This window comes from Mus musculus, chromosome 5 (assembly GCF_000001635.26).
Source record: "Mus musculus strain C57BL/6J chromosome 5, GRCm38.p6 C57BL/6J".
Classification (NCBI taxonomy): Eukaryota; Metazoa; Chordata; class Mammalia; order Rodentia; family Muridae; genus Mus; species Mus musculus.
Genome location: NC_000071.6, coordinates 76,183,568 through 76,209,587, shown reverse-complemented (window position 1 = coordinate 76,209,587; position 26,020 = coordinate 76,183,568). Strand labels below are relative to the sequence as shown.

General features: G+C 43.1%; 1 protein-coding gene and 1 pseudogene across 1 annotated transcript; both read right to left on the bottom strand.

Moving 5' to 3' along the window:
• Window positions 1–343: 343 nt before the first annotated feature.
• On the bottom strand, window positions 344–25,708 carry Tmem165 (transmembrane protein 165). The gene is made up of 6 exons (NM_011626.2): window positions 25,236–25,708; window positions 10,018–10,243; window positions 5,306–5,481; window positions 4,772–4,951; window positions 1,681–1,786; window positions 344–1,078 (listed from the first exon to the last, which is right to left on the bottom strand). The coding sequence occupies exons 1-6, from the start codon at window positions 25,440–25,442 to the stop codon at window positions 1,002–1,004; spliced, it is 972 nt and encodes a 323-aa protein (NP_035756.2). The 5' UTR covers window positions 25,443–25,708; the 3' UTR covers window positions 344–1,001.
• On the bottom strand, window positions 11,681–12,919 carry Apc-ps1 (adenomatosis polyposis coli, pseudogene 1; annotated as a pseudogene).
• Window positions 25,709–26,020: the final 312 nt, after the last annotated feature.

Sequence of the window (26,020 nt, the reverse complement as noted above, 5' to 3'; positions counted from 1 at the left end):
CTTGTATTTTTATTGAGTTTAAAAACTCCTTAAAAGCTCGCAGAAATGACTTCTTCAATTTTTTTCTACTGCCTAACAATACTTGGAAAGAAGAGCTAACAACTAAAATAACCTTGAACCGTTTTCAGAAGAACATTAGGAGACTTAGCTGGGTTTTCCACATCTCTTCAAATACAGATTACATTGTGGGCATTTGTCATCTCAGTAAATATGAATTATTCCATCATGTCCCACACAGGGAATGCTTGGACATTTCTATAGAGGAACTGGCCTTCACATTTAAACCTTAGTCTAAGAAAGAAATCATAAAGTATTTTGTATGTAACACACGAGGAAAACGAGTACTAGTTATACCTTTTATTTACATTGTTTGTTACAATGCTTATTCAATATAGAAAAATATGAATACATTCATAGTATTCTCTTTTAATTTGGTAAGTCCATGTTGTCAAATATTGACTATTTTTATATTGGGTGTCCTACCCAATTAAAAAAAATAAGAGGGAGAATGGGCCTAGCCAGCAACTCTTATCATTTGTTATTGATACAATCCTAATTCCCAAAGACAAGATAAAATTGCTGATTACTGGCTCAGGAATATGGTTTTAAAAGTGGAAGTCATTCATTCTTTTCCCCAAGGAAATGCTTAAGGTATACATTAAACCCCCAGTGACCAAGGAGAAAACGTGTTTATAAGGGGGTCATGCTACAAGAAAACTCAATGGTCAGCCTCACTTCAGTGGACGCGTATATCAAGCAGAAGTGGAGGCTGAGGTGTCAACATAATTAAGCTAGAGAGAACCCACACTTAGGAGTCAAACCTTTTTAAAAATCTTTACAAATAAAATCAATGATTATATCTTTTGGGCATAATAATTAAGTGGGTCAAACTTACAAATCAATGCTACAAAATACAGTGTTTCCCATTACTTTTAGTTGTAATGTACACTATGTACAGAAAAGAGTTGCCTATCTTAAGCTGAATACTGAAGAACAGCTTGTTAAAAACCAGACTCTGGACTTATAAACAGGGCAGAAAATGCAAACGCCAAAAATACGATGCCTCCGATGATTGTCACTGGAAAAGAGAGAGAGAAGGGAGTCAGTGTTGCTTCCACTGTGACATCAACAGTTCCCGAAGCTTTCCTCTTCCCTTATAACAGACCTTTTCTCTGGGCACTGCTTGTAGAAAGAGAAGTTAAAGCAAAGTTGGCAAGCAGCAGTTGGACTGTAGCAGTCATCACCTTAACCCCCCCACCCCGGTCTCTCGAGGGCCCGGAGATGGCACAGCATGGAAAAAGTGCTGTGGCCAAGCCTGCTATCAGTGCCCACAAGCTCGGACCCCAGCCCATTTTAAATGTTGAAAATGTTCAAGCCTCACACAGGGTCTGCTTATCAAATACTTCAGGCCAAACTTCTACAAGTTTTTCACTGGCTTACAAAACAAACAAGTGTGACCATATTTTAGATAAGCTTGTGATTTTCTCATTTGTACACATAGGAAAAGAAGTCAGTGCACAGTAACAATGTGTCAAATATTGACAAGGCCTAGATCAGGCACAGAGATCAAGTGGTCTCTGGAAAAATGATAAGAGCTAGCATTCTATTACCCTCCATGATTTTCAAGCATTAGAACAGATGATACTTGCATTTTCATGGGAAAAAAAAATGAGACCTTACCAGTTCGGACAGAGATCTTTTGCGCTATCATCCTTCCTCCAATTACTGCCAATCCAGTACATAAGCAGTGTCCCACTGTGCCACCCACTGCTACACCATAAGGGTCCTGGAAGCAGATGTAGCTTGTGTTAGCTTGTTAAGTTGGAGATGGTGTTTGAGAATGGCCAGTGTTAAATAGAACTAGCTATGGGCTCTGAACCATCCAGGCATACTGTTGAGTTTATTACACAGAAGATGGCTGCTTCAGGGAATGTGGACAGCACAGGATGGACCTGAGTTATAAGTCTCGTGTGGCACAGAACTGCTGTGCTTCCTGAGAGCAGGAATCCTAACCCTTGACCCTCGAGCTTTTAGCTGAGGGTGAGGACTAAATACTGCTAAAATAAACAAGGAGCCTTCACAGAAGAAGATGACCCTTAAGGGTAGCTAAGACCCCACGTATATTTGGGAAGGAAGAACAACAGAACGTTTCAAAGTTTCTACAGAGAGACAAGGAGGCCCTGGAGAGGAGTCCTTGAAGAGTAGTAAGTCAGGAAAGGTAGGAGCCCGGGATGGAGGTGTAGGGCTGTAGGCTGCCACTTAACTCCTGTGCCAGAGGCCAAGGTTCAATGTCTACCTACAGGACCCCCCCACCCCCCATTGGCTGGTTTTAGCACAAGCCGATTCCTGCTTTCAAAGTTTAATGGAGACAATGAACTAGTTGGGAGTAAGCCCAAGGAGAAATAACAACTCTGGTAAGAAATCGTGCTGACTGGACTGGGGTAGGAGGAGATGAAGACAAGAGAAAAGCAGATGGATGGGGAGGGACATGGGATACTGTGAAAGCTATCAGGTGTGACAACCAAGTAACCGAGAAGATGTTATAAAAAAGATGGGGACCAACTACCAGGTAGTTGGCCTCAATAAGTCTCAGCACTGATAAACGTCTCTGATGTCCTATCTTTCCTGGTGCTGTGGTAAAACTGGAAAAGGCACATAAAGGTTAGGTGTGCTTGGGTTCACAGCTCAAGAGTACAGTTCATCACCGAGGAAGAGCCATGAAAACAGGAACTTGGGGCCGCTGGCCACTGGCATCCAGTTAGGGAGCAGATGGTAATGAATGCTTGTGTTGAGCTCACCTGTATACAGTCCAGGGTCCTAGGCCAGGGGATGGTGCCCCCAGCACATAAGTGAGATCTCTACCATAACCTAGTCAGCATAGATCTCAAGTTGAACCCTACTCTGTAAGGTAGGCAACTGGGCGGTAGAGCAGTTCTTTTTACCAACCACAATAATGTTTCTGAACTTTGGGAAGTTAAGAGTTTGGGACAGAAGGACCAAGCAAGGAATTTCATTTCCCCCTTAAAGTCAGAGTGGAGGTAGCAATGCAGAAAATCCCCAGAAAACTGAACTGGGAGCAAGGCAAAGACGCATGTTATAAGGGCTGAGGGTAGATGCTGGGATCCAGGAGTGCAGTGTGGCTAACTGGGAAGAAGGCGGCTGAGCAGCAGGTCAGCAGCCAGCTGCTGGGAAGTTCAAAGGCAACATATATACAGTCTGAACCTGAGACTGTACTACTGCCACAAACTGCTACTTCAGAAGATGCTTCATTCCATCTGAAAATAAATGGTACTAGAAAAAAAAATTCACTGGGTTAAATAAAGTTATTTTAATAAAGATCCTTCAAAAGCAAAACAGCATGATTCATAAAAAGATTAATGTTAAAGGAACAGAACCAGACAGTTTAAGAGGTCTTTAAGCTCTGCTAGTGTCGGTGGCATGGAAGGGTGCCTAGCCCATGAGTGCTGGGCTGGGGGCTGGACAGGCCTGTGCACTGCTGCATCCCATCTGCAGACAGAAACTCACAAAATGGGGAACTGCAGGGCAGTGCCCCACCCGCTGACCCTGGCAGGACCTCCTCCACCACAGGGCCTCATTTTCAAGGTCCAATTCTGGAATTCTAATGGAAAAACAGAAATGAAGGCAGGGCACAGCCATTAAGGAGAATTTTTCAAGTTTGTTTTATGAGAATCAAATGGGAGAGTAGAGAGTACCACACCCACCCACCCCCCCCCGCTTTTTTTATTTTTTCCATCTCCAAATAAAGCATTTTTAAGGTTCTCCGACAAAACCTTTCCCTATAACTTGCCTGAAATGCTTCCTATTTTAAACTGTAGAACTATGTGAGGAACTTCTCCAAGGATTTAAATGTCTGTGCACTAATATAACTGACACAGACTTAAGATCAAGAGCGTGCAGTTCCTCAGGACACTGGCATCTGTGAAAATGACCTGACAGCTCTCAGGAGAGGACGGCGATCCATCCCCACCCCAACAGCAAACCAAGAGAATCTTTTAAATCCATGTACCCAAAGGCAAGGGAGAGACAAGCTCACTTCGGGCCCTAACATAAGGCACCCCACCTCTCTAAGCTCTTATCTGCTCAATCAGGGCTGGACAGTGTCCTCTAACTTAAACTGCTGCATCAGTGCTAGAGCTGCGGTGGACCAGAAATGCTCTCCAAAAGCAAGACTTGGAGCAGTCCCAAGGTGAGCACTCTGATGTCCTTGGTTTTTCTGTGAGCAACCCTCTAGGTCAGTGAGAACTTAGCAGGTAAAAGGACTTGGAAACCCTCTCTGCACCATTAAAGCAGTGTTGACAAATGAGTGATCCAAGAGCTGCTCAGATGTAATGATGAACAAATCCCCCGTGACACAAAATCTGCTGCTGGGTTTTTTGTTTTTGTTTTTGTGGGTTTTTTTTTTCTTTGTTTTTAAGACAGTCTTAGTATGAGATCAGCATTTACAAGACTCCCCAGTGCTAGGATAATGTGATATACTAATTTATATTCCCAATAAGCATGCAGAAGTCATGAGCAGAAAAGTAAGCAACAAAGACACCAGCTACAGCAAAACACAGTAAAAGAACTCAACAAGACAAAAAAACGAAAAGAAAAATTAAATTTGGGTTCAAGAACTAGAGACACAGAGAAAACGCAGGAGGCTAATTCTAGGTCATAAAATGAACAGATGTGTCCTGTGGCCCCTGACCGACCCCTGGAAGGGAGCAACTGAAACTCTGGTCTTGATATAGACGTGGTCCAATACACTCACCTCTCTAGCTGCCAGGACAATGGTAGTGAGTTGAGAGCGATCGCCCCATTCTGCCAAGAACGTTAATGTGAGCGCTTGAACAAAAATGGGTGAAATAAAATGTAACCACTTTTTCTGAGGTATTGCTGTGCTTGTACCAGTTTCAACATCTGGCCCATTTAAGAGTTTGGTTCGTTGGAACTGAAACAAATGAAAAATACCATTAACCCAAGTAAGCCTATGAATATAGCATAAAGTCACTTTTAAAACATATGGCATATTCTCCAAAGAAAATACACTGTATCCTCCGACTGCCCTTTAGCCACCAGCCTCATACACTGTCAATTTTCCCACTCATCGGCAAATAGTATTTGGATGCTTCAGAAACATGCAGAATAGTTCCCACGATTCCAACATCTGCCATCAACCTAAAAAGCTGACTATCTGGTGGACACCTCCCTCCCTGCCAGTCACAGTAACCCACACTCAGCCACAGTACAGTAGGAGTGGAAAGTAACTAAGCTATCCGCATGCACACAACACTTTACAACTTACTTCTTCATCCTTCTTCTTTAACTCTGCTTGGACTTCTTCTAGCTCCTCCTGACCCTCATCTGGGCTCATCTTCAAACCTTCCCGAAGCATTCTAATGCCAAAAATGGCGAAGAGTGCAGTTGAAACATAGTATGTATACACCCTGGGGATGACTGTTGTGGCATAGCCAAACAAAACTGTAAGGAAATGCCAACAGTGTTAACAGTGCTTCTACCACAGACCAAAGAGAGTTACAGTAAGAAATCATAATTTACAGTGTTGAAGGAAAACTGGTTCATATTAGACACATCAAATATGTAATGACCTGAAATACTTCTGGCTCTTTCTTTCCACACCAACTTTAGAATGGCATTCCAAGACAGGCATGGCCTCATTTCCATGGTATATGCATCTGCTATAGGACATTTCTTAATATGCTGACTGGTTCTCCACTCAAACTCAACTAATGGCTGGCTTCCCTTACATCTGTGCTAGGCACAACACTTGAGCTAGACAGACTGTGATGTCCTCTAAGAATGCCAACATTTTATAAACTGGAAGCCACACTCTACTCCATAAGTAGATGTTTCTTTGTCACAGATATCAAAAGATCAAGGGGGACAACATAATTCACACTCCTCCTTTTTAACTATGTAAATTTAGTACATTTTATGAAACAATACTAAAAATTCCTTATAGGTATGTGTAGACGCACCAATATGACATATATTTTCTATCTCTTATCTTCTGAAAGGGCCAAGAAACAGACATTTTACTAACAAAGAGCATTATGGTGAACTTTCTAAAAGCCATGAAGCAAGCACAGAATGTACCTACAGGATCTTATTACTAGAAGTTGAGCAGAACAAGAACCTGCCACAAGAACAAGGCAGCCAGCCAGACAGGATCCCACAGAGTGGTCTGGACAATGTAGTCAACAAACAGCTGGAGAAAGCTCATGCGCATAAGAGCGAGAGGAAGGAGTGGACAAGGCCAGCGGTCACTTAGGTCTGGAACACATGCCAGAATTAGGAAGCTAGAATTTTGAATGCATCAAGGGAAAATATGCAAGAATTACACTAAATCTCTGGGGAAATGTTGGTAAAGAGCAAGGTATATACTGTATTTCAGTATCTCCTCACAGGCAGGATATTAGCTGCAGGAGAAGACTAAGTAAGAAAATTCTGTACTGGGTAAGCCACATGAATGAGGAAAAGAAATATGAATGCCACATGATTTCATGGGATATTCTTCTGCAGACATGACACCATTGCAGCGCCTAGCCAAGATTAGGTAACTTGAGCTCACCCATGCAGAAACATTCCACACGAAAAGGGGAAGGCCATGGGATATGAGAGAGGGCATGACATTATTCTCTAAAACATGTGGCTATCATAAAGCATAATAAAAGTCTAAGTAGTATTTCAGATTTAAAAATAGAAAATCAAACATCTGATCTTGTATGGACATTGTACAGGTGGAAACAGGGACCACAAAGTCCCCAAAAAAGAAAAGTATGGTAGTCAGTCTGTCTGTCTGTCTGTCTATCACTTCCTAATATAGATATAAATTATATGTGTATAAGTACACATTATTTACCTAGATACAGAAATAATATATAAACATACTCAAATTTTTTACACAGATTGTAACCCAAATGCTAAAGGAGTCAGGGAAGGTAGTAATAGTAGGTGCATCTAGCAAGAAAGGTATACAGTATTCATTATACTTTTTTATCTGTATGGCTTTATGTATTTAAAATTACTTCCATAGAAGTTTGGGGGAAATGGCTCAATGGGTAACATATTATTGCAAGCATGAGGATCTGAATTCGAATAAACTCAAGAAGCAGCCATAGCTGCACACATCTATAATCTTAGCGCCCATATGGGACAAGGGGAATGGGAGTCAGAGGCAGGAGAATGGCTAGCTGGGATCATATATATACACAGTGGTAAAAAAGAGACCCTCTCTCAAGTGAAAGGCAAAGACCAACAAGTCCTCTAGACCTGCACACAGGCACTGTCCACTCACACAAGCCCACACATATACAATAGAAAAAGGAAATAAAACTACTGCCTTAAAAAATTAAGCGTTGGAATTCAATGTAGAAAGCCTTTTGAAATCCCCTAAATTTATTCTTTTTCTCTTCAGATACACTATCCTCCCAACCCACACAGAACCTATGCTGAAGCCCTCCAGTAAGTGCCTGAATACCCAGATACCTCCAAGCCCATGACACTTCTGTCTTGAGGCCCAGAGCACAGAGGCACACATACAATCTGCTTTAGGTTCCTGCCTCAGGAATCCGCATCTACATCCTTTGCACACTTGCTCTCCAGGTGCCAGTGGTTAAGTGTAGCAATGTTACTGAAACACAACTGTGTTACCATGCCAGCCCTGAACATCAAGGTGACTACTAAGTGATGGTGCAGCATATAATGGAGGTCCCACTGAACAAGGATCATTTGTGTTCAGGGAGATGAAATGAGAGCGATTCCACCATACCGAGGCCAGTGTGTGGTATAAACTTAGGAACTGTGTTGCCCTGGGGCTTCCCATTTGGTACTATAGTATGCAGCTGGCTGCAGACAGCTGAGCAGCCCTATCTCAAAAAAAAAGAAAAAGAAAAGAAAAAAAAAAGACAAAAAGTAAATAAATAAAACCTTTCCTGGCGCTCAAACACTTAAGTCACAGCAGTTTACTCAAGTTAATATTAATATTTCAGTTTTCTCCACCATTGTTAAATATAACAGTTAGGGTACTTAAAATTATGTATTAAGACTACCATGCATCAAAGCAGTAACTTGATACATTTCAGTAAAGCTCTGTTTGATACACTTGATGGTTAACAAGAGTAACACAACCACCTTACTGAGCTGGCAGTCACTCCATAGGTCAGTAAAGGCAACTTTCATCCCATCATTCTTTTTGGTTTGGTTTGGTTTTTGTTTTTTTCGAGACAGGGTTTCTCTGTGTAGCCCTGGCTGTCCTGGAACTCACTCTGTAGACCAGGCTAGCCTCAAACTCAGAAATCCGCCTGCCTCTGCCTCCCAAGTGCTGGAATTAAAGGAGTGCGCCACCACGCCCGGCGTAAATTATTTTTAAAAGTGTTTTTGCTTTTATACAGTATACCAGAAATGAGATATTTTCAACTCCTTAAGTTTACATAACTTAAGATAACATCAGATAAAGTATACAAAGATGCGGAGGTCCTAATAGGGCAATCAGACCCTGCCCATGGCCAGTAGAATGGGAGAGGGCAAGAGAAGAACAGCAGAGAGCAGAGTGAGGCGAAGGACCAGGCACACATCACATCAGCTGGGAGAACTGATGGAGCAGTGGAGCAGTGATGCTGCATTGTGCAGCACAGAACAGGGGCATTCTGACGTGCTGATGTGAAATCACCAGCAGCATCAGCAGTGCCCTCCTGACAGCGGTCAAACAGCACATCCCACGTGAAATCACCAGTTTTGACTCTTTTTCTTATAATATTACTTCTTTTAAATATATGATACATAAATAAAAATGTATATCTTTATATGAAATATAAGTATATATGAAGGGGCCACTGTTAACTTCTCCCAAGTCACTCACACCCTCTCTACACCCCCAACTTCATTTTTTGTTTTAGTTAAAGAATCATCAAGACCATATACTCCTAGGTAGAAAGCCCTCTCCTAGAAAATGGCTGACCTACCAAAAGCTACACTCTTAGAGAAAATGGCCTCTCTCTCCACAGGTCCTGAGTTTGGGATCGGGAGGACGACGAGCCCCTTCCTGGTTTACATGAGTGAATACTGACAGATTTGATCTTGCCTGGCCACCAAGCTGCTGTGTGCTCATGAGTGCAGGGGTCTGTCATATCCAGGAAACACTCTACTGTAAGAAGACCTCAGGCTCGTACAATCTTTAATCCCCTCTCTGTAACACATTACTTATAAAGAGAAAATTAGTTTCAAATTATTCTAAATATCTAAAATACTTTTATGTTTATAAAAACACAAGCTTTAATTAAGGCAAATAGTAATACAATTAAGAAGACTAAAGGATGCTGTATTCCACATAAGCAGGGTAAGAAAAAGCTTAATGACAAAAACTGAAAGCTGATTCTCTGCTGCTACCTCTTGCCTTTCAGGAAGAAAACATGCAATTTGCTATGGCCTGTTGAATACTATTTCTAAAATTGCAAATATAAATAAGCTTATCTGGACTGAAGAAAAAGAAAACAAAAACAAAAACCACTGAAGGAGAATAAAATTAAGGACTTAAGAATCAAAGCTAGAGCTGGCTCAGTGGCTAAGAGCACTTGCTGCTCTTGCAGGCACTTGCTGCTCTTGCAGAGGCCTGGTTTCAGTCCCCACCCCAGCTGATGGCTCACTACCATCTGAAATCCTCTTTCTGTACTCTGCAGGTACCAGGCATAATATATGATGCACCTACATACAAGCAGGCAAAACACTCATACACAGAATAAATCAATCCAACATACAAAAATTAAGGATAAAAACTACCAGTGAATAAATGATGAGAATATGTATTTGGTTCTGGCTCTGAATAACTAAAAATTCCACCTAAGTAAAATCTGGGTTTTAATAATGTGATACCCTGAAACCACTTGCTGTTGTTTACTTAATTCTGTGGATAAGCAGTTTCCAATGTACCTGGATGGATGATTCAAACCACACATATGCTTTCCCCCAATCACTGTGCTCCCGGTCAAGTGCCCTTACCCGACAAGCATGTCATCAAGGCCAAGGCCAGCATGGCCCCGGCCAGCACAGTCAGCCGGTTATAGCGCATCGCCATGATGGCAGCTATGAAAAACGTCTTGTCGCCGAGTTCGGACACTATGATGACTGATATGGCAGCCACAAACGCATGGATAAATCCCAGATTCGTCTGGGCAGCTGCATCTTCTTTGTTGGTATGAACTGGGGCGACTGGTGTCAATCCTTTCTGAAAATCAAAAACCAAATACAAATTTTAACTCATTTAATTAATATTCTTTTATTTTAAATAATAGTTTTTATTATTATTATTATTATTATTGGTGGTAGTAGTGGTCTTTCCAGTGATTTACTGCTTTATCTAGATGCCATTAGTAATTACAGTAGTCCAGAGTAATTCAGCTCTCTATACAAAGTAATTCAGAAGAGTGTATTACATCTAGATAGCCTAAGCTCGTGTTACAATCAATTCATTGTTCTCTCATTCAAGTTTCACTAGTAATTTAGGTAGAAGACTTGGTGTGTTTATCAAGCATTCACTGACACTATAAAGGACTAAGTAGGGGGCTGGAGAGATGGCTCAGCAGTTAATAGAACACTGACTGTTCTTCTAGAGGTCCTGAGTTCAATTCCCAGCAACCACATGGTGGCTCAGAACCATCTGTAATGGGATCTGATGCCCTCTTCTGGTGTGTCTGAAGACAGCGACAGTGTACTCATATACATACAATAATTAAATATGTATCTTTAATTTTTTTTAAATCTTAAAAAAAAGGGGGGGGGGGGACTAAGTAGAATCCAGGGAGCTCTCAGAGGCTACAGAGGCGGCTTTAGCTAAGACAAGGTTTAATATAGCTACATGTGCAGATGCTCTATGATGAACTCTAAAAATATCCTGAAATGTCATTTGGTAAAAAGGCAAACCAGTCTTGGTGGGTATTAACATGAAAATATGACAAAACTTAACTGGCCTCCCCAAAGTTCACTGGAACGTTCTGAAGCTCTGCCCTGTAAGAAGGCACTGATCTCTGAAAATCATCTGAAATGAAGAGATTCTAAAATATGGATTGGCAAGCTAGCAGAGGCCAATCCAGCAAGTTTATAATTTAAAGAGATTATAAAAAATAAAAGAAGGGGGGAAGAGAGAGTGGAAGAGGAAAAAGCCACAAAGAAGACTGTATAGCAAAGATTTTCTGTGGCGAGGACAGATGTGACCTGTGAAATCTAATATACTTAGCTCCTGGCTCATTACTAAGAAACCTCACTGGCTGGAACTCTAAGGTCAGAGGAGACACCAGCAAGGTGGTGGGGTATATGTTTCATAACTGGGAAAGTTATGTGGCTTTCCTTATAATATAGGTAACATCTTCAATTTTTATTGTGTATATTATTCATTAACATGACATAAACTTGACTTCAAACACTACAGGAATTCATTAACATGACATAAACTTGACTTCAAACACTACTATTCTAAGAAATCAAGAATGAAGTATGCCTGAAGAATACAGTAAAGAAAGACGTGGAAGAGATGGCTCAGTGTTCTTGATGAGAACTCAAGCTGGGTCCTCAGCATCTACACAAGGCATAAAACAGTAGATACCCTGTCTGACTTAGGGCTTTACTTCTGTGAACAGACACCATGACCAAGGCAACTCTTTTTTTTTTCCAGTAATAGTTTACATACAGCAATAATGTATTCTGAAATGTTCATTTAGTTTGAGACACAACTCATGTCTCATTAGTAAAAGGTCAGCCATCTCACCTCAAATACCAGAATGTACAACAGTTACAGCATAGTAAAAATTCTACCTACTTTTGATAAAATCTAGTTTAGTTAAAATAGTTTCATTCATTCTTTACAGTTATACAGATTTGAGTACACTATGTGAATTGTTACACTGTAGCTATCTCTCTGCACACCATGTGATCACAGAATCATTAATGGTTACTTCTGAAATTGAACTGACAGTTTCACTCATGCAGTAAAGCAAAGCAGGCTGGGTAAACATATTCATTGGCAACCATATTACTGTGAATTTCACAGCCACATGATTAATTATGACATTAGATGGATTCATAAGAACTAATGTTTTGCATAAATACCAATTTCTCCCTGTTTATTTTATAATGTAAAACTGATTGAAAACAGCAATATATCATATAGTTTCTATCTGTAGTGTTATTTTAAGACAGGCGATAATTAAAGGACAATGGGATGGATGCTACTTAAATACATGTAAAACACACTGTACAAATATACTTGGCTTTACCATTTATTCGTACATAACAAGAGTGCCTCCCAAAATGATCAGTGAGGACAAAGTGTACTATCAAATATGGTTTCCAGAACAAAACCCCTCTAACAAGAATCAAATTTACAAAATTTTTCAACCTTTAAAGTTTTCTTTGAAATAAAGTCCCTATACAGCAGTAGTGTTTAACACCAGCTTTTCCTATATTTTTCCTTCCAGCTCTTTTAAACAGACGTCACGAGGGAAGACCCGGAATGGCGTTTAGGACTTTGGGCTCCACTGGATTCTGTGCTGTCAGTCTTTGAATCTCTCTTCTCTGTGTTGCTGCTCACTGGCGTAGGGATCTGAGACAGCCGGGCTGAAGTGCTGTCTTCGCGGCTTTTCCTAGGGCTAGGGTTGTAATTAAAAGGTGTCACTCTGGCAGCAACAGTCCCACTAGGTGAACTGTGTTTGCTGGAGCAACTAGAACTGAAAGGGGTACACCCTGCTATACACGTCCCACCAGTCTCTGCTGCAGGGACAGGGTTACTCTGTCTGGTTTTGCCTCAGTTCCTTTCTGTTCTGGGGCCTCTACCTGAATAAAGGAGTTCAGACAGTTTTCCAGACCCACAGTTTACACAGGACTGCCATTGCCCACACTTTGTTTTCCACCAAGGCAACTCTTACAAGGACAACATTTAATTGGGGTTGGCTTACAGGTTCAGAGGTTCAGTCCATGATCTTCAAGGTCAGAGCATGGTAGTGTCCAGACAGACATGGCACCAGAAGATGTCAGAGTTCTATGTCTTCATCCAAAGGAAGCCAGGAACAGACTGCCTCCCATGTGGCTAGGAGGAAGGTCTCAAAGCCCATCCTCACAGTAACACACTTTCTCCAATAAGGCCACACCTCCTCATAGTGCACTCCCTAGGCCAAACACATATAAACCATCACATACCCTCTCCTGGCTTCCACAGGCACGCATGCGGCACACACTCACAACCACATAGATATAGATAGATACACACACACACACACACACACACACACACACAAGCATTCTAAGGGTAAGTCCAGCAGATGGCTCACTGAGTTAAAGGTACTCGCTGCCACACTTGATTACCTAAGTTTGATGCTCAAGATTCATGGTGGAAGGAGAGAACCAACTCCTACAAGCCACCTTCTGATCTCTGTATATATTTGCATGTCTATACACACACACACAAAATAACAAGTGAAAACAAAAGAATGCAACGAAATAAAGCAAGCACAATCCTCCATAGTCTCAAAACTTTCCATATAGAAGACAAGAAAAACCACATCTATAGCTCTTTCCACTTATTAAGCCAGTCCTGGGTGGATAAAAACAAAGTATCAGGATTTTGTGAAGACAGAGATGTTTAAGAATTAAGCATTGTAACTGTCCCATTTGGGACTGAGCCACCCACAGTCACTAATTCTGACTGGTTCGGATACCTGTAGTGGCCTCTGACTTCTGGGGAATGTTTCCTTACGAGTACTGAGCTGCACTTAACTACAGATGACAGGGTGAGCACTGACAAGTACAGACCAACGACACTAACTGGACTCAGCAGGTTCCGTGTATAATCATACATATGTGTGTTGTGTGTGTGTGTGTGTATACACATACATAATGTACATATAACAATGTATAAATTTGAGAGGACCCTAGTGGAGTCAGAAGGGGTAAAGCGGGAGGGGGAAATTATGCAAATACAGTATACTTCTGTGTGGTAGTTAAAATAGGCTTTGCACCGAAAAATTCCTATTTTAATTCTTGGCCACAGGGAGTGACACTATTAGGAGGTATGGCCTTATTAGAGAAAGTGTGGCCTTCTTGAAGGGAGTGTGTCATTGTGTAGGCGAGCTTTGAGGTCTCTTATACTCAGACTCCACACAGTGTAGATGAGAGACCCCTTCTGACTGCCTGTGGAGGACAGTCTCCTTCTGTTGCCTTCAGCTCCTTCTCTGGCACCACGTATGCCTGGACGCTGCCATGCTTCCACAATGATGACAATGGACTGAACCCTTGAAACTGTACACCAGTCCCAATTAAATGTGTTTGTTTATAAGAGTTGCCTTGGTAAGACGGGCAGTGGTGGCGCATGCCTTTAATCCCAGCACTCAAAGGCAGAGGTAGGTGGATTTCTGAGTTTGAGGACAGCCTGGTCTACAGAGTTGAATTTCAGGACAGCCAGGGCTACACAGAGAAACCCTGTCATGAAAAGCCAAAAAAAAAAAAAAAAAAAAGAGTTTCCTTGGTAGTGGTGTCTCTTCACAACAATAAAACACTGACTACTCCTACATGAAATTCTCAATCTTTAAAAAAATGAAATGTTGATTAGATCAGAAAAGAACGTTAGCATTTATCTACTGATCACCATGGAAGGACTGGCTCCTTGGTCTGGTAAAGCTTCACTGACTCAGGAGAGTGGCTAAATCCACAGCTCTGGAATCAGACTGTCCGGGTTCACATCCAAAGCATTACCAATACACCCTTCCTCCATCATCTGCCAACAAAGGCAGCCACGCCCCCAAACTGTTAAAGCGTTTCAGGTGAGTCAAGTCCTCAGGCCGGGGTCTATATATAGCAACACTCAGATCCTGTAACACACAACCGAACCAGCTCACTAGACTTTCGGTAATGAACTACTTCATGTTACTCCACTGAGGAACTGGAGAGAGAATATGCTATGTCTAGATAAACCCTTACTTCTATCTACTCAATTTCAATACTTTCTATCTAATCACACTAGTTCCTAAAATAGATCTTCTTTCTCCCAAAGAAGCCAGCAGAACAGAACTTAATGTAAAACACCAGAAGCTAAAAAAAAAGGAAGAAAGAAAGGAAGAAAGAACCTCATGATAGTTTAAATTTCCCATTTTAAAAAATAAAAAACTGGCAAAATTATTTGAGAAAGCAAGGATGCAACATTAATATGTAAGCAGCATTTTTAAAAATTGCCAAGAAATACCATCTTCTTCATACTATCTTTGAAGTGGCATGTTATACGCTGATTCCTCCCCCGTGGCTCAGTCAAGGGCAGTGCAGCTTGAGAACTCACGGAGCTTCTGCTGACCACAGCCTCAGCCAGTCAGAATTCCCTTCCCAGCGTTCTCCATTATGCTCCATTTGCCCAGACTCCTCAAACCCTTTTTATCCTCAGCCCTTGACATCTAGCCGCATGGACACCATGATAATGTGTCATAGAAGGGTTGAGAGCAACAAAGGTGAGGACAGGGACACCGGGAAGCTGACAGTTCTGTGGTAGAAACATATATCAATGAAATGCTAATAATGAAGAGACAAAGCAATGGAATGTCTAACCGACTGGGACCAGGACCTGTTAACATTCATATAAAACATGCTGGCTGGAGAGGCAGCTCAGCAGTGAAGGCACTGACTTCCAAATCTACCAACCTGAGTTTTAACCCTAGGTCCCTCACAGTGAAAATAGAACTGACTTCCACACGGTGTCCTTTGATCACCACATGTGTCCTGAGGCACACATAAACACACAGACAAATAAATGTAATTTTAAAAACTCAAGATTATGGAGTTATAAAAATAAGAATAAGAATGTTCGAGCTGGGCGTGGTGGCGCACACCTTTAATCCCAGCACTTGGGAGGCAGAGGCAGGCGGATTTCTGAGTTCGAGGCCAGCCTGGTCTACAAAGTGAGTTCCAGGACAGCCAGGGCTACACAGAGAAACCCTGTCTAGAAAAACCAGAAAAAAGTTCTACAAATACTAATATTGAAAAACTATTAAAATGCTTTAGATAAAATACTTATATATGATATTATCATATATATGGGGGGAAGGAAGTTATATATGTGATTCTAAATGCACCCTGAAACAGTGGACATTTCCAGAGAAAGGATCAAAATCAGGTTAGATGAGCCACTTTCCCTTAAGAACCAACTACATTCCAGCTCTGTAGACTGCATAGTTCCTGTGGTAATTACAACTCTGCTGCTATAACTTCAGAGAAGCAGCTGTCAAATACTTTATGAAACAGCATGGCTCTGTTCCAAAGGAACTTTACTTAAAACACCAGCCAACCAGTGGTATTCTGGTGTGTGGGGCCACAAATTAGGATAAGAGATGGCAAAGCAGTACTTCCCATCACACAGTCAGAATTCTGTTCCTTCTAGATTTTTGCCATCATGCACCCAAGTATGGATACCTTGTATCCTTCAAAGACTTCTGTGAACAAATTTTTTTTCTCTTGTGTGTGCACATTCTTATGAGAGAAGGTGCCCACAGGATCCAGAAGAGAGTGTTGGATCCCTTGGAGCTAAAGTTACAAGTAGCTGTGAGCTACCCTACATGGGTGCTTAGAACCAAACTTGAATTCTTCACCTTCTCTTAACACCTGAGTCATCTCTCTAGCCCCATCCCATGCCTGCCGACCTGACCTGCTGCTCTAACAGCAGATCAGTTCCTCGTGGCATCCCACCAAGAAGTCTATGCTCTGCGTTCACTCACTCAAAGGTCAGGGAGCTCATACCTGCGGCACACAGCCTTTGCCTGAACAAATGCAGTGTGCGCTGTGAGGTTCTTTCTCAAGATCCAAAGGATCCAGGACTAGAATGGCTAACCAGAAAGTTTTACACAGTGTGTGCTTTCTGCCTGATCCTGACCAACAATGACACATAGAGCTTGTTTGTCTCAGACAGTAAGCCACTGGATGAATGCTTGTGGACTGAAAAACTGTACCGCAAATTGAAAGTGTACCTGCTAATGATAACCTAACTCAAGAAGAAAGCCCCTAAAAGATTCTGAATGGAAGATAAACATCGATGAGGCACTGTAGCTAACAACCAGGGCAGTGGGGGATATCTGCTTCTGGGCCTATCAAAAGTTGAACTGCCGAAGAGCAATGGTGAAACTAACCAGAAGGAAAATACATGCACATGACAGAAAGAAAAAAAAAAAGTCAATAGATCTTAGGAAGTGCAGGGTTCACTTAAGGATTGTGGTAAGACTTTTGGGGGAGGGTGGGTTGGGGAGTCTGGCTGCCTGATAACGTCATGCTCCTAAAAGCTATGGGGAAAAGAAAAATCAAAGCAAGGAGTGTGTTCTAAACATGTTCAATCAGAGGTGACAAGTAGTTTCATATGAAGGTTTCTAAGACAAGTGTCAGAAGTGGTTCACAGATGTGGCTAGGTCAGACTCTGGGTACAGACCTGGTGCCAGTAGCCTAAATTAGCCAAGGCTGTTTGCAAGTGGATGAGAGTCCCAGGGGAGAAGGCAAACAGTTAAAGCTCACAAAAAATTAACCTGACAGCTGTGAACCAGAAATGGAGAGAGCACAACAGAAAATCTCAACACTGCCCCATCCCCAGGTTACCCAGGACTTGCAAAGTTCATGCCCCTGAACTTGACTCCAGTCTACACTCAGGGGAAAGTTCTAGCTAGGTCCTTCCCTCTGCCTCTTTCACAGCATACCTAGAGTCGTGGACTCACCTGCCTTTTCATTTCTATTCCCAGGTGCTTTTCTCTTTGTTCTGAGAATGGCTATTTGATGGTTTGTATGTGCTTGGGCCAGGGAGTGGCACTAGTAGGTGTAGCCTTGTTGGAGTGGATGTGTCACTGTGGCTGTGGGCTTTAATACCCTAGTCCTAGCTGCCTGGAAGTAGAATTCTGCTAACAGCCTTCAGATCAAGATGCAGAACTCTCAGCTCCTCTTGCCCCATGTCACCATTCCCTCCTTGATGATAACGGACTGAACCTGTGAACCTGTAAGTCAGCCACAATTTAATGGTAAGAGCTGCCTTGGTCATGGTGTCTGTTCACAGCAGAACCCTAAGACAGGCTATACTTTTAACCCTTGAGTGGCAATGCTGCTGAGTGTTCAAAAGGAGGTAGCTCACTTAAGGATGCCTCATGGTATTCACCTACTGGTCTACAAATTTGCACCTGAAACCACAATATTTAAAATATGGAAGTATAAATCTTTTCCCAAATCTCTAGCTCTTCTCTCAAACATCTAGGGCATCATGCTTGCCCAACTATGCATAATCTAATAGAAATATCTTATTCCTATAGCTTTTCCTTGCTACCCTAACCATATACAAAGCTAGAAGAAGGTTGAGTTGTCTTACTGTTCAAGTTAAATTACAGTCATATTCTTTTTTATACAAACCCTGGGGTTGGGAGGCGCCTCAGAGCTAAGAAGCCTGAAGAAGAGGAATATTTTCAGAAATCCATCCCGCAGTATTAGCTGCATGCTTCTGGGTTCCTAGAGACACAGGATGTTACTTTGTAGAATGTAACAGCCATACAGCCATGCTCTAATGGACTGGTTTGCTTAGTGAAGCTATTTTCTGGTCCAGTGAAAATAACTGTACAGCTCTCCCCACAGCTCTCCAATGCACCACTGTTGTCTTGGTTTCTATAGCCAGCGGACGAGCTCATGAGATTGTGAGTTTTATGGATATCTTTAGCTGGGCTCAGTCTCCCCACCTGTGCACACTAAGTATGGTGTTGCAACACAGGCGATTTTCAGATGTGGTTATCATTTATAACCAGCTGCCTTAAGTAACAGATTACCTGAGATAACGTAAGCAGCACATGCAATCATTCAAAAGGCCATAAGGCCAAGGTGGAGGCTTTCTTACAAAGCACAAAGTACACTGGCCAAAGGATGTTGAGGCCATGCCTGAGAGAAGATAACTAACTTAGCAGGTCAGTCTCCACAACTGTCAAATCCCTCTTTAAGAGAGGAACTTGGGATATAATATGATACCTTAGAAAGCCTAGTTAGTGGTGGGGGGTAAAGGAAGAAGGGAGGAAAGCAGACAGAAAGGAAAAGGCTGACTGAGCTGTGACAGTAGACTGTTGATTATTATACTAAACGTCAGTTACTAAGTGGGTCCCTGAGTTACTAAGTAGATGCCAGTCATTTTCACATAATTTCACTTGATTGGCAGAACCCTAGAGGCTGTGATCCTAATTGAACCTGAGGTGTTTGGCTTAAAATTTTAAGAGAGCAGGTAGTCATGTCAAATGAAGACAGAAAAAGAGCTCTGGACTTAGATATTGGTCAGGTTACAAGTGTGCTTCAAACTGATGGGCTGGAGGCCTGTAGAGAAGGCTCCGCAGGTAAGAGTCCTAGCTGCTTAGAGTTCTTTACAGATAAATAAGTCTCAAAAAGGACACAAGAGCAAGGAGGGAACTCAGATGACGGAAGATTAAAGCAAAGATTAGCTAACAGGTAACTCTGCAGTAGGAGTGGGTTTTAAAGCAGCAGAACCGAAACTAACTGGGCCAAGTAGTATTAATACAGCCCTCATTTATTCTTTCCCTTCCAAAACTAGGAGAAACTCTATGTGGAACTAAAGGAAGCAATGGGCGGGGAGAGAAGGAAGAAGCAAAGGCAGAATGCACTGGAGGTCAGAGGAGAGCAGAGGAGGGAAGGGCTGGGATTGTGGCTCAACGACTCTGGCTTAGTCCACAACACTGCCCCTCCTACCAAAAACAAAGAGGAGGAGGAGGAGGAGGAGGAGGAAGAAGAGGAAGAGGAAGAGGAGGAGGAGGAGGAATGGAAAGGATGACAGTTTGATCCGAAACGTGAAAAAGACAGAATGAGCACAGAAGCCAATACGCTGGAAGGAGTGCAGTTTCAACTCAGTTACAAATTATACCACAAAAAGACACGAGATCCTAGAGGGTCTGCTCAGAGTATCCCAGAACCACCACTATGTCAGTATGTTAATATGTAACACACAAACTGCATTTGGAGAACAGGATCAGCAACCTGTACTTAACAAAAACTCTTTGCAGAGGGCTGAGGAGATGGCTCAGTCCGCAGTCTTTGCTGCAGCCTAAGCCTAGAGCCTCAGTGTTCTTCCAACAAGATGGCAAGTAGACAGGAGAACCCCCAGAAGCCTGCAGGACAACCAGCATACCACACACAGCATAAAACGAGAGACCCTGCCTCAAAAGGTGGATGGTGGGGACCCAAGACAAACAACAGTTGCCCTCTCACTCCATACACATATCATGACACACTTGTGCCCATTCTCTCATATTATATACACAGACACACACACACACACACACTCCTACACGTAAGTCCTCATTTAGGAAACTGTTTCTTGGAGACCAGGTCTCACTACATAGCCTTGGATGCACTCAATTTGAAGCCTCCTGTGCTGAGATTGTAGTGTGTGTCACCCACCACACCATTATCAAGAAGAAATGACAACAAAGAAAGATGCAATTCCCATCTAGCTGTATAGTTTAAGGAACACAAACTCACTGTATTCTCCCCTTACTCATGATGAAACCAGGAAGGATGCTTGCTTTGAAACAAAATCTATAGCTTGCCACCAATAGACTGATTCCATCCCCCTCAAAATGTATATGTTGCTTAATAAGAGATTATAAAGCAAAAGGTATCATCATGTTCGTAAATATAAAATTTGAAACAATGCTTAGAATTAGCCAAGCCTCAACAGTATTGGCAAAGTCAGAACAAGTCTTTTCAGAAAATATTGAAATATGCAAAAAAGGAGAAAACAAAACAAGAAGCCATCTAACTTACAACAATGGCCCTGCAGACAAACCCAGTTTTAAAAGATCACAGTGATTAGAGACTGAGGCAAAAGTAGCATCTTGCTATGGAACTGGGTCTATAATAAAGTTCTAAGTACCAACATAGCCCAGGTTAACATAAGACTCAGGCCCGTGGTTATAGGTGTATGCCACCATGACCTGATAAAGCATTTTACTACAAGTTTTCATTACAATGTCTAAGTCCTCCTGGGTGATTTCACTGACCTAACATATTATTTTATTTTTACTAATATTACATTTGACTCCTATTAGAGTAAATATGTAACAAGTACATATTCATAAGACTATTTTCGATTAACATTTAGCAACTCTGTTTTATGAACTTTACCATTCTATATATTTACATATTTAAAGCAGATTACTTAATTTTACTGATTTTTCTTAAGTGTTCTTTTGATGACATGATAACACCAAATAAATGGAGTACCAAAAGCTTCATTTCATGCAGAGGTCTTTACAGCTCAAAGCATCAATCACAATCACAAAAGGCTGAGATCTGGGTGCTGAAGAAGACACCTTCTGTGTTTAATGCAGTTTAATGAAAATGGGAACACGATGGCTTCTGTGGCGGTGCCTCACAGTGAGTAAGCCAAGAACAGCAGCAAGAGGAGAGTGAGAACTAGAACCTCGGCAGGACCAGATAACAGGACTGGGCAGGCCTACCAACACTGCTCCTCGGCCAGATTAGCTCTAACGTCAGAATATATAGGATCTATATTCTGCCCAGGGAAGAAATAGGAAAAAAACAAGACCAAACTCAGGTCACCATCTGCAGCATAAAAACTGTAGTTTACTCATGACTGTATGTTCAAAGGAAATGCCACTGCTCCTGCCTCAAATTCCCAAGGACTGGGACAACTGTACATCACCACCGGCCTTCTTTGTAACTAGATTATAAAGACGAAGAACACTCAACACACAGCGAGCCCTGTCTGAAAATTCAGCCACCTCCTTAACCCAGTAAGATATAACCACTTGTCTGCACTGTCTCTTCTACCAGATGCCTGTTGATGAAAGCAGGATCCCCCTTTAGTTTCACAGTTCACTCTCAATGCGGTGGCCTCCAAAGGCTAAATTTAGATATCCCATCCTTTTAAACCATCCACTGCTCATAGTTGCAAAGTCAGCTGAAACCCAGATACTCAACAAATCCGAATCACTTTATATTGTTGTTAAACTGTATTTTGATCATGTATATCAATGCATAGAAACAAGAGATATTTTTATTAAGTGGTTTAAGAAACACGGAAGAAAAAAAATTTATGTATATCACTACATAGAAACGAGATATTTTTATTAAGTGGTTTAAGAAACATGGAAGAAAAAATTTTTTTCACTGTAAAACTTTTTTCACTTTGTGAAAAGTTATACAAAAACATAAAATGTTTTTATTTACAGTGTTTTGCTATTAAGTGTAAACTGTCAATTCCTAATGGAAAAGAACCATCAAAATATATGAAAATATTAAAACAAAAAACCATAGTGTCTGCACCAGCAAGTCCTCCAACCCCTTAATTGTAAAGATAAGAATCTGTAAGACACTTCACTGAGGCCACACATACTGTCTTAACCACTGGGACGTTTACTTAACATGGTTACATTTTCTCCAGCATCCCAGAAAGGACTGCAAATCTAGCTGTATCTACCAGTATTTCTGTCTCAAAAATTACAATATGACTACAACCCCTATGAAATGCCTAAAAAGTTATATACTCGTAAACTGCACTCTGGCCCCTAGGGCTGTTTCACTCCCAGTGGTGACTGTTTTAAAGCAACCTTCTGATGCAGAGCTATGTGGGAGTTGCTCAATGACAACTCAGCAGTTCAGAGCAGAGACAGACCATGCCTGAATGGCAGCAAGGGTTGACAGAGGGAGAATGGGCAGAGAAGCCCCGTCCACCCAATGCCTCTACGCCAAAAATCTAGAGCCCTGGGATCTGATGGTGAATGGCTCCTGCTTCACATGTGCCACCTGGTCTGCACTACCATCAGATGGCCATTTATCTCTCTAGTGAAACAGGTCTGATCTGCCCCCACACACACCATGTGTGTGTGTGTGTGTGTGTGTGTGTGTGTGTGTGTCAAACTTTACAAGAGTTCTAGAATTAACAACTAAATAATCAGTTGCAGTTCAATTTTCTAAGCTAAAATCAATAAATGAACAAAATCACAGGTAGCAGATAATAAAAGCTGAGTTTTTCTTCATCTAGTAAATCCTTTAGCAAGTAAAAGGCGGCTGGATATATACTCTTAAAAAAAGTTTTTTCCCTGCTTGAGTTCATTTTATAGTTTTTTCCATAAAAGTATTTAAAACCTGATAGGAACTGAAATGTAAAAATCTTAGAATTTTCTCATAGAAAATTCAGCCGGGCGTGGTGGTTGCACGCCTTTAATCCCAGCACTCGGGAGGCAGAGGCAGGCGGATTTCTGAGTTTGAGGCCAGCCTGGTCTACAAAGTGAGTTCCAGGACAGCCAGGGTTATACAGAGAAACCTGTCTCAAAAAAAAAGAAGAAAAATTACTTAGCAAATGCCAAAACATACACGGTCTTAGGAAAGAGATAAAAAAAAAGAGTATGCTATAACAATGTTCTCAGGGCTTCAACACACTGAAGAGCAGACAGAAACCAAGTCAGAAGCAAGAGTGTAAAAATAGATAAACATAAAAACCCTCAAAAGAGGAGTGGGCTGGGCATCACGAGAAAAGGCTTACATCAATGTGTTAGCCATCAACACTAAACCCATTACAACAAATGGCTAGCAGGGGGGTGGGTTTTCAAGCAAACTCAAGGACTGCAGACAGCACCTGGCAGGGTGAGAAGCAGGGATCTGGTTTCCAGCTCTGGGTCTGCCAAGAATCAGGTTTTCCGAACCACCACTCTTCTCAGACCTGCACTGCCCCATCCACAAGCAGGAAATGTCACCTGCTCTGCCCGCTTAACAGCTCTCACTAAATCTTACCGTCACTATAACTAAATCTCCTAACAGGTGCTGACTGACCTGACCTCTTCCTGAGTACTTCCAGTAAGGAGAATTTTTCCTTAGTTCTCCTCAAGACCATTGCTACATTCGGGACAGGTGATTCTTAGAAAGTACTTGCTGTGTAAAACCAAACTCAGAATCACAGAAATTCCCATCTCCTGATACTACATAGAAAAACAAAATACTGGAAAGGCCAAAGGGTAACATGAACTGTGAAGAAAGGAAAGCGCCCAGGACTCAGGGAGTGCTCTTCTAACCAGGGCATCCTGGGAAGGGCTCCGGAAGGTTCTGCTGGCTCTTGAAGATGGGAAGGGTCCTGAACCACAGGCCCCATGCCTGGATTCTGTTCTAAGGTCTTTGCTCAGGGGAAAATGGCAGTGAGCAGAGGTCAGGTTTCAGTTCTGGAAGCCACTGGTTTAGAACACAGCGAGGCAGTGGTGGGTCCCTAAAAGACCTGGGGTTTAGCTGGAACGGCATGGTGATGGGAAAATGAATATCTATCCTGCGGTCACCCTGATCTGTACTCAAGTCAGGACAGCCATTCTCTTGGAGGGCAGATAAAGACAGAAGTAGGAAAGGGAATGCCAAAATGGACCCTACTAAGAGACTAAAAAAACTCCAGAATGTAGGAGTCAAAATTGGAAATAGAGAGTCCAACTCAGAGGAAAGTAACATAGAAAGGAGAAATTCTACGAACATAGATTAAAAGGTTAATTTCTATCTATCTGGTAATGGTTAAAGAAACTTATGAGGCTCTAGTTTACCTATAAATGGAGTTTTGGAATCCCTCACTATAGAGCGCTCTACCTTTGGGCACAAGTCTCTGCATTCAAGGGCAACTTCCTTCATGCCAAAACACGTTTTTTTGTTTTTTTTTTTTTTTTAAGGGAGGGTGGCAACGCATAATCTCTAGACACTGTATCTGGCAAGAACCACAGGGTGTGCCGAGCTGAATTCGGGTGAGCATCTCTGGTTGGGTTGCTTCAACAATGGCTGATACTTCCAACAATGTGATGCTACTTCGAGAGAGACAAGTCTCCCAGCGGCTCTGTACTAAAAACTTTCTACTTGGGATGATGATTTCCAGTCTTTTCAGTATGGCCCATGTGATCAGCAGAAGGCAGAATCCAGAGCAAGCCTGTCGGTACCAGGGATCTAGAGGACCTCTGGGGAGCCCCGGTTGGGGCCCTCACTTTCCCTTCCCCCAAGCAGCCAGGCCAGGCCAGGCCGCGCCTAAGAAAGCCGTCTTGTCACCCTCCTCCCAGCGAGCGGAGCAGGGGCCGGCTCCCCTCCCCCAGCCTCTTCGGAAAGAGGGCGGCGCCGCCAGCGCGGGAGCCTGGTACCCGACTGCGGGCTCCGCGGCCTCAGCCCGCCCCATCCCCACCAGCCCGGGCTCTCACCTCGGCCCGGGCCGGCTCGAGGCCCTGCACCGCCGCGGGCTGCGGCTGCAGCTGCTGGGCGGGCGCCGGCGGCTCCTGGTTCCGATGGCTCAGGTCTTCCTCCGGGCCGGCGCGGACCCCGGCCGGGGCCCAGAGCAACTGAAGCAGCAAGAGCACGAGCAGCCTTCGCGTCGGCGCCCGGCCGCTCCCCCGGGCCGCGGCCGCCATCCCGCCCGCCCAGCCGGCACCGCGCTGCGGCAGGAAGAAGTGCAGGCGAAGGGAAGCGTCGAGCCCGGCGTGCCGGCAGGCGCCTCCGTCAGGCCTGGCTGCCGCTCAGGGGGCAGCCCTGCAGCACGCGGGACGCGGGGACCGGACCGGGACGGACCGGCGGCGGGAGCTCCGGAGCAGCTGGGCAGCAGAAGCCACACACTCCTCCAACTGCCTCCGCGGCCCAACTCCTCCGGCCCGCCCCCTGGCCAACACGACCTCCCATTGGCCCGACGTCAGCCCGGCGTCGTGACGTTTCCGGCAGGTTGAGGTGCGGCTCGCTCACTGGTCCTATTGGACCCGGCGCGCCGGGCCAGGTAGCTGGAGCTGCTTGATGGACTCTCCCTGCGTCCTCTCGGGTCCCACCAGAGACCCCCTTATTGGCCCTGGAGAGGTCAGGCTGCCAGGCTCCTACCAGTACTTCCTCAAGAGCCTTAGGTCTTTAAGGCCTAAGCCGCCGCCACCTCCACTTCTATTAAATGTCAAGTGAGTCCCAGCCCCGCTACCTACGTGGCAGGAACTGCCACACCTTTAAGTTA

Coding starts and splice junctions, on each gene's coding strand:
- Tmem165 (NM_011626.2), bottom strand. CDS start 25,442: ATGGCGGCCGCGGCCCGGGGGAGCGGCCGGGCGCCGACGCGAAGGCTG. Junction 4,952..5,305: donor TAAAGAAGAAGGATGAAGAA/GTAAGTTGTAAA, acceptor CATTTGTTTCAG/TTCCAACGAACCAAACTCTT. Junction 1,079..1,680: donor AAAGATCTCTGTCCGAACTG/GTAAGGTCTCAT, acceptor TCTCTTTTCCAG/TGACAATCATCGGAGGCATC.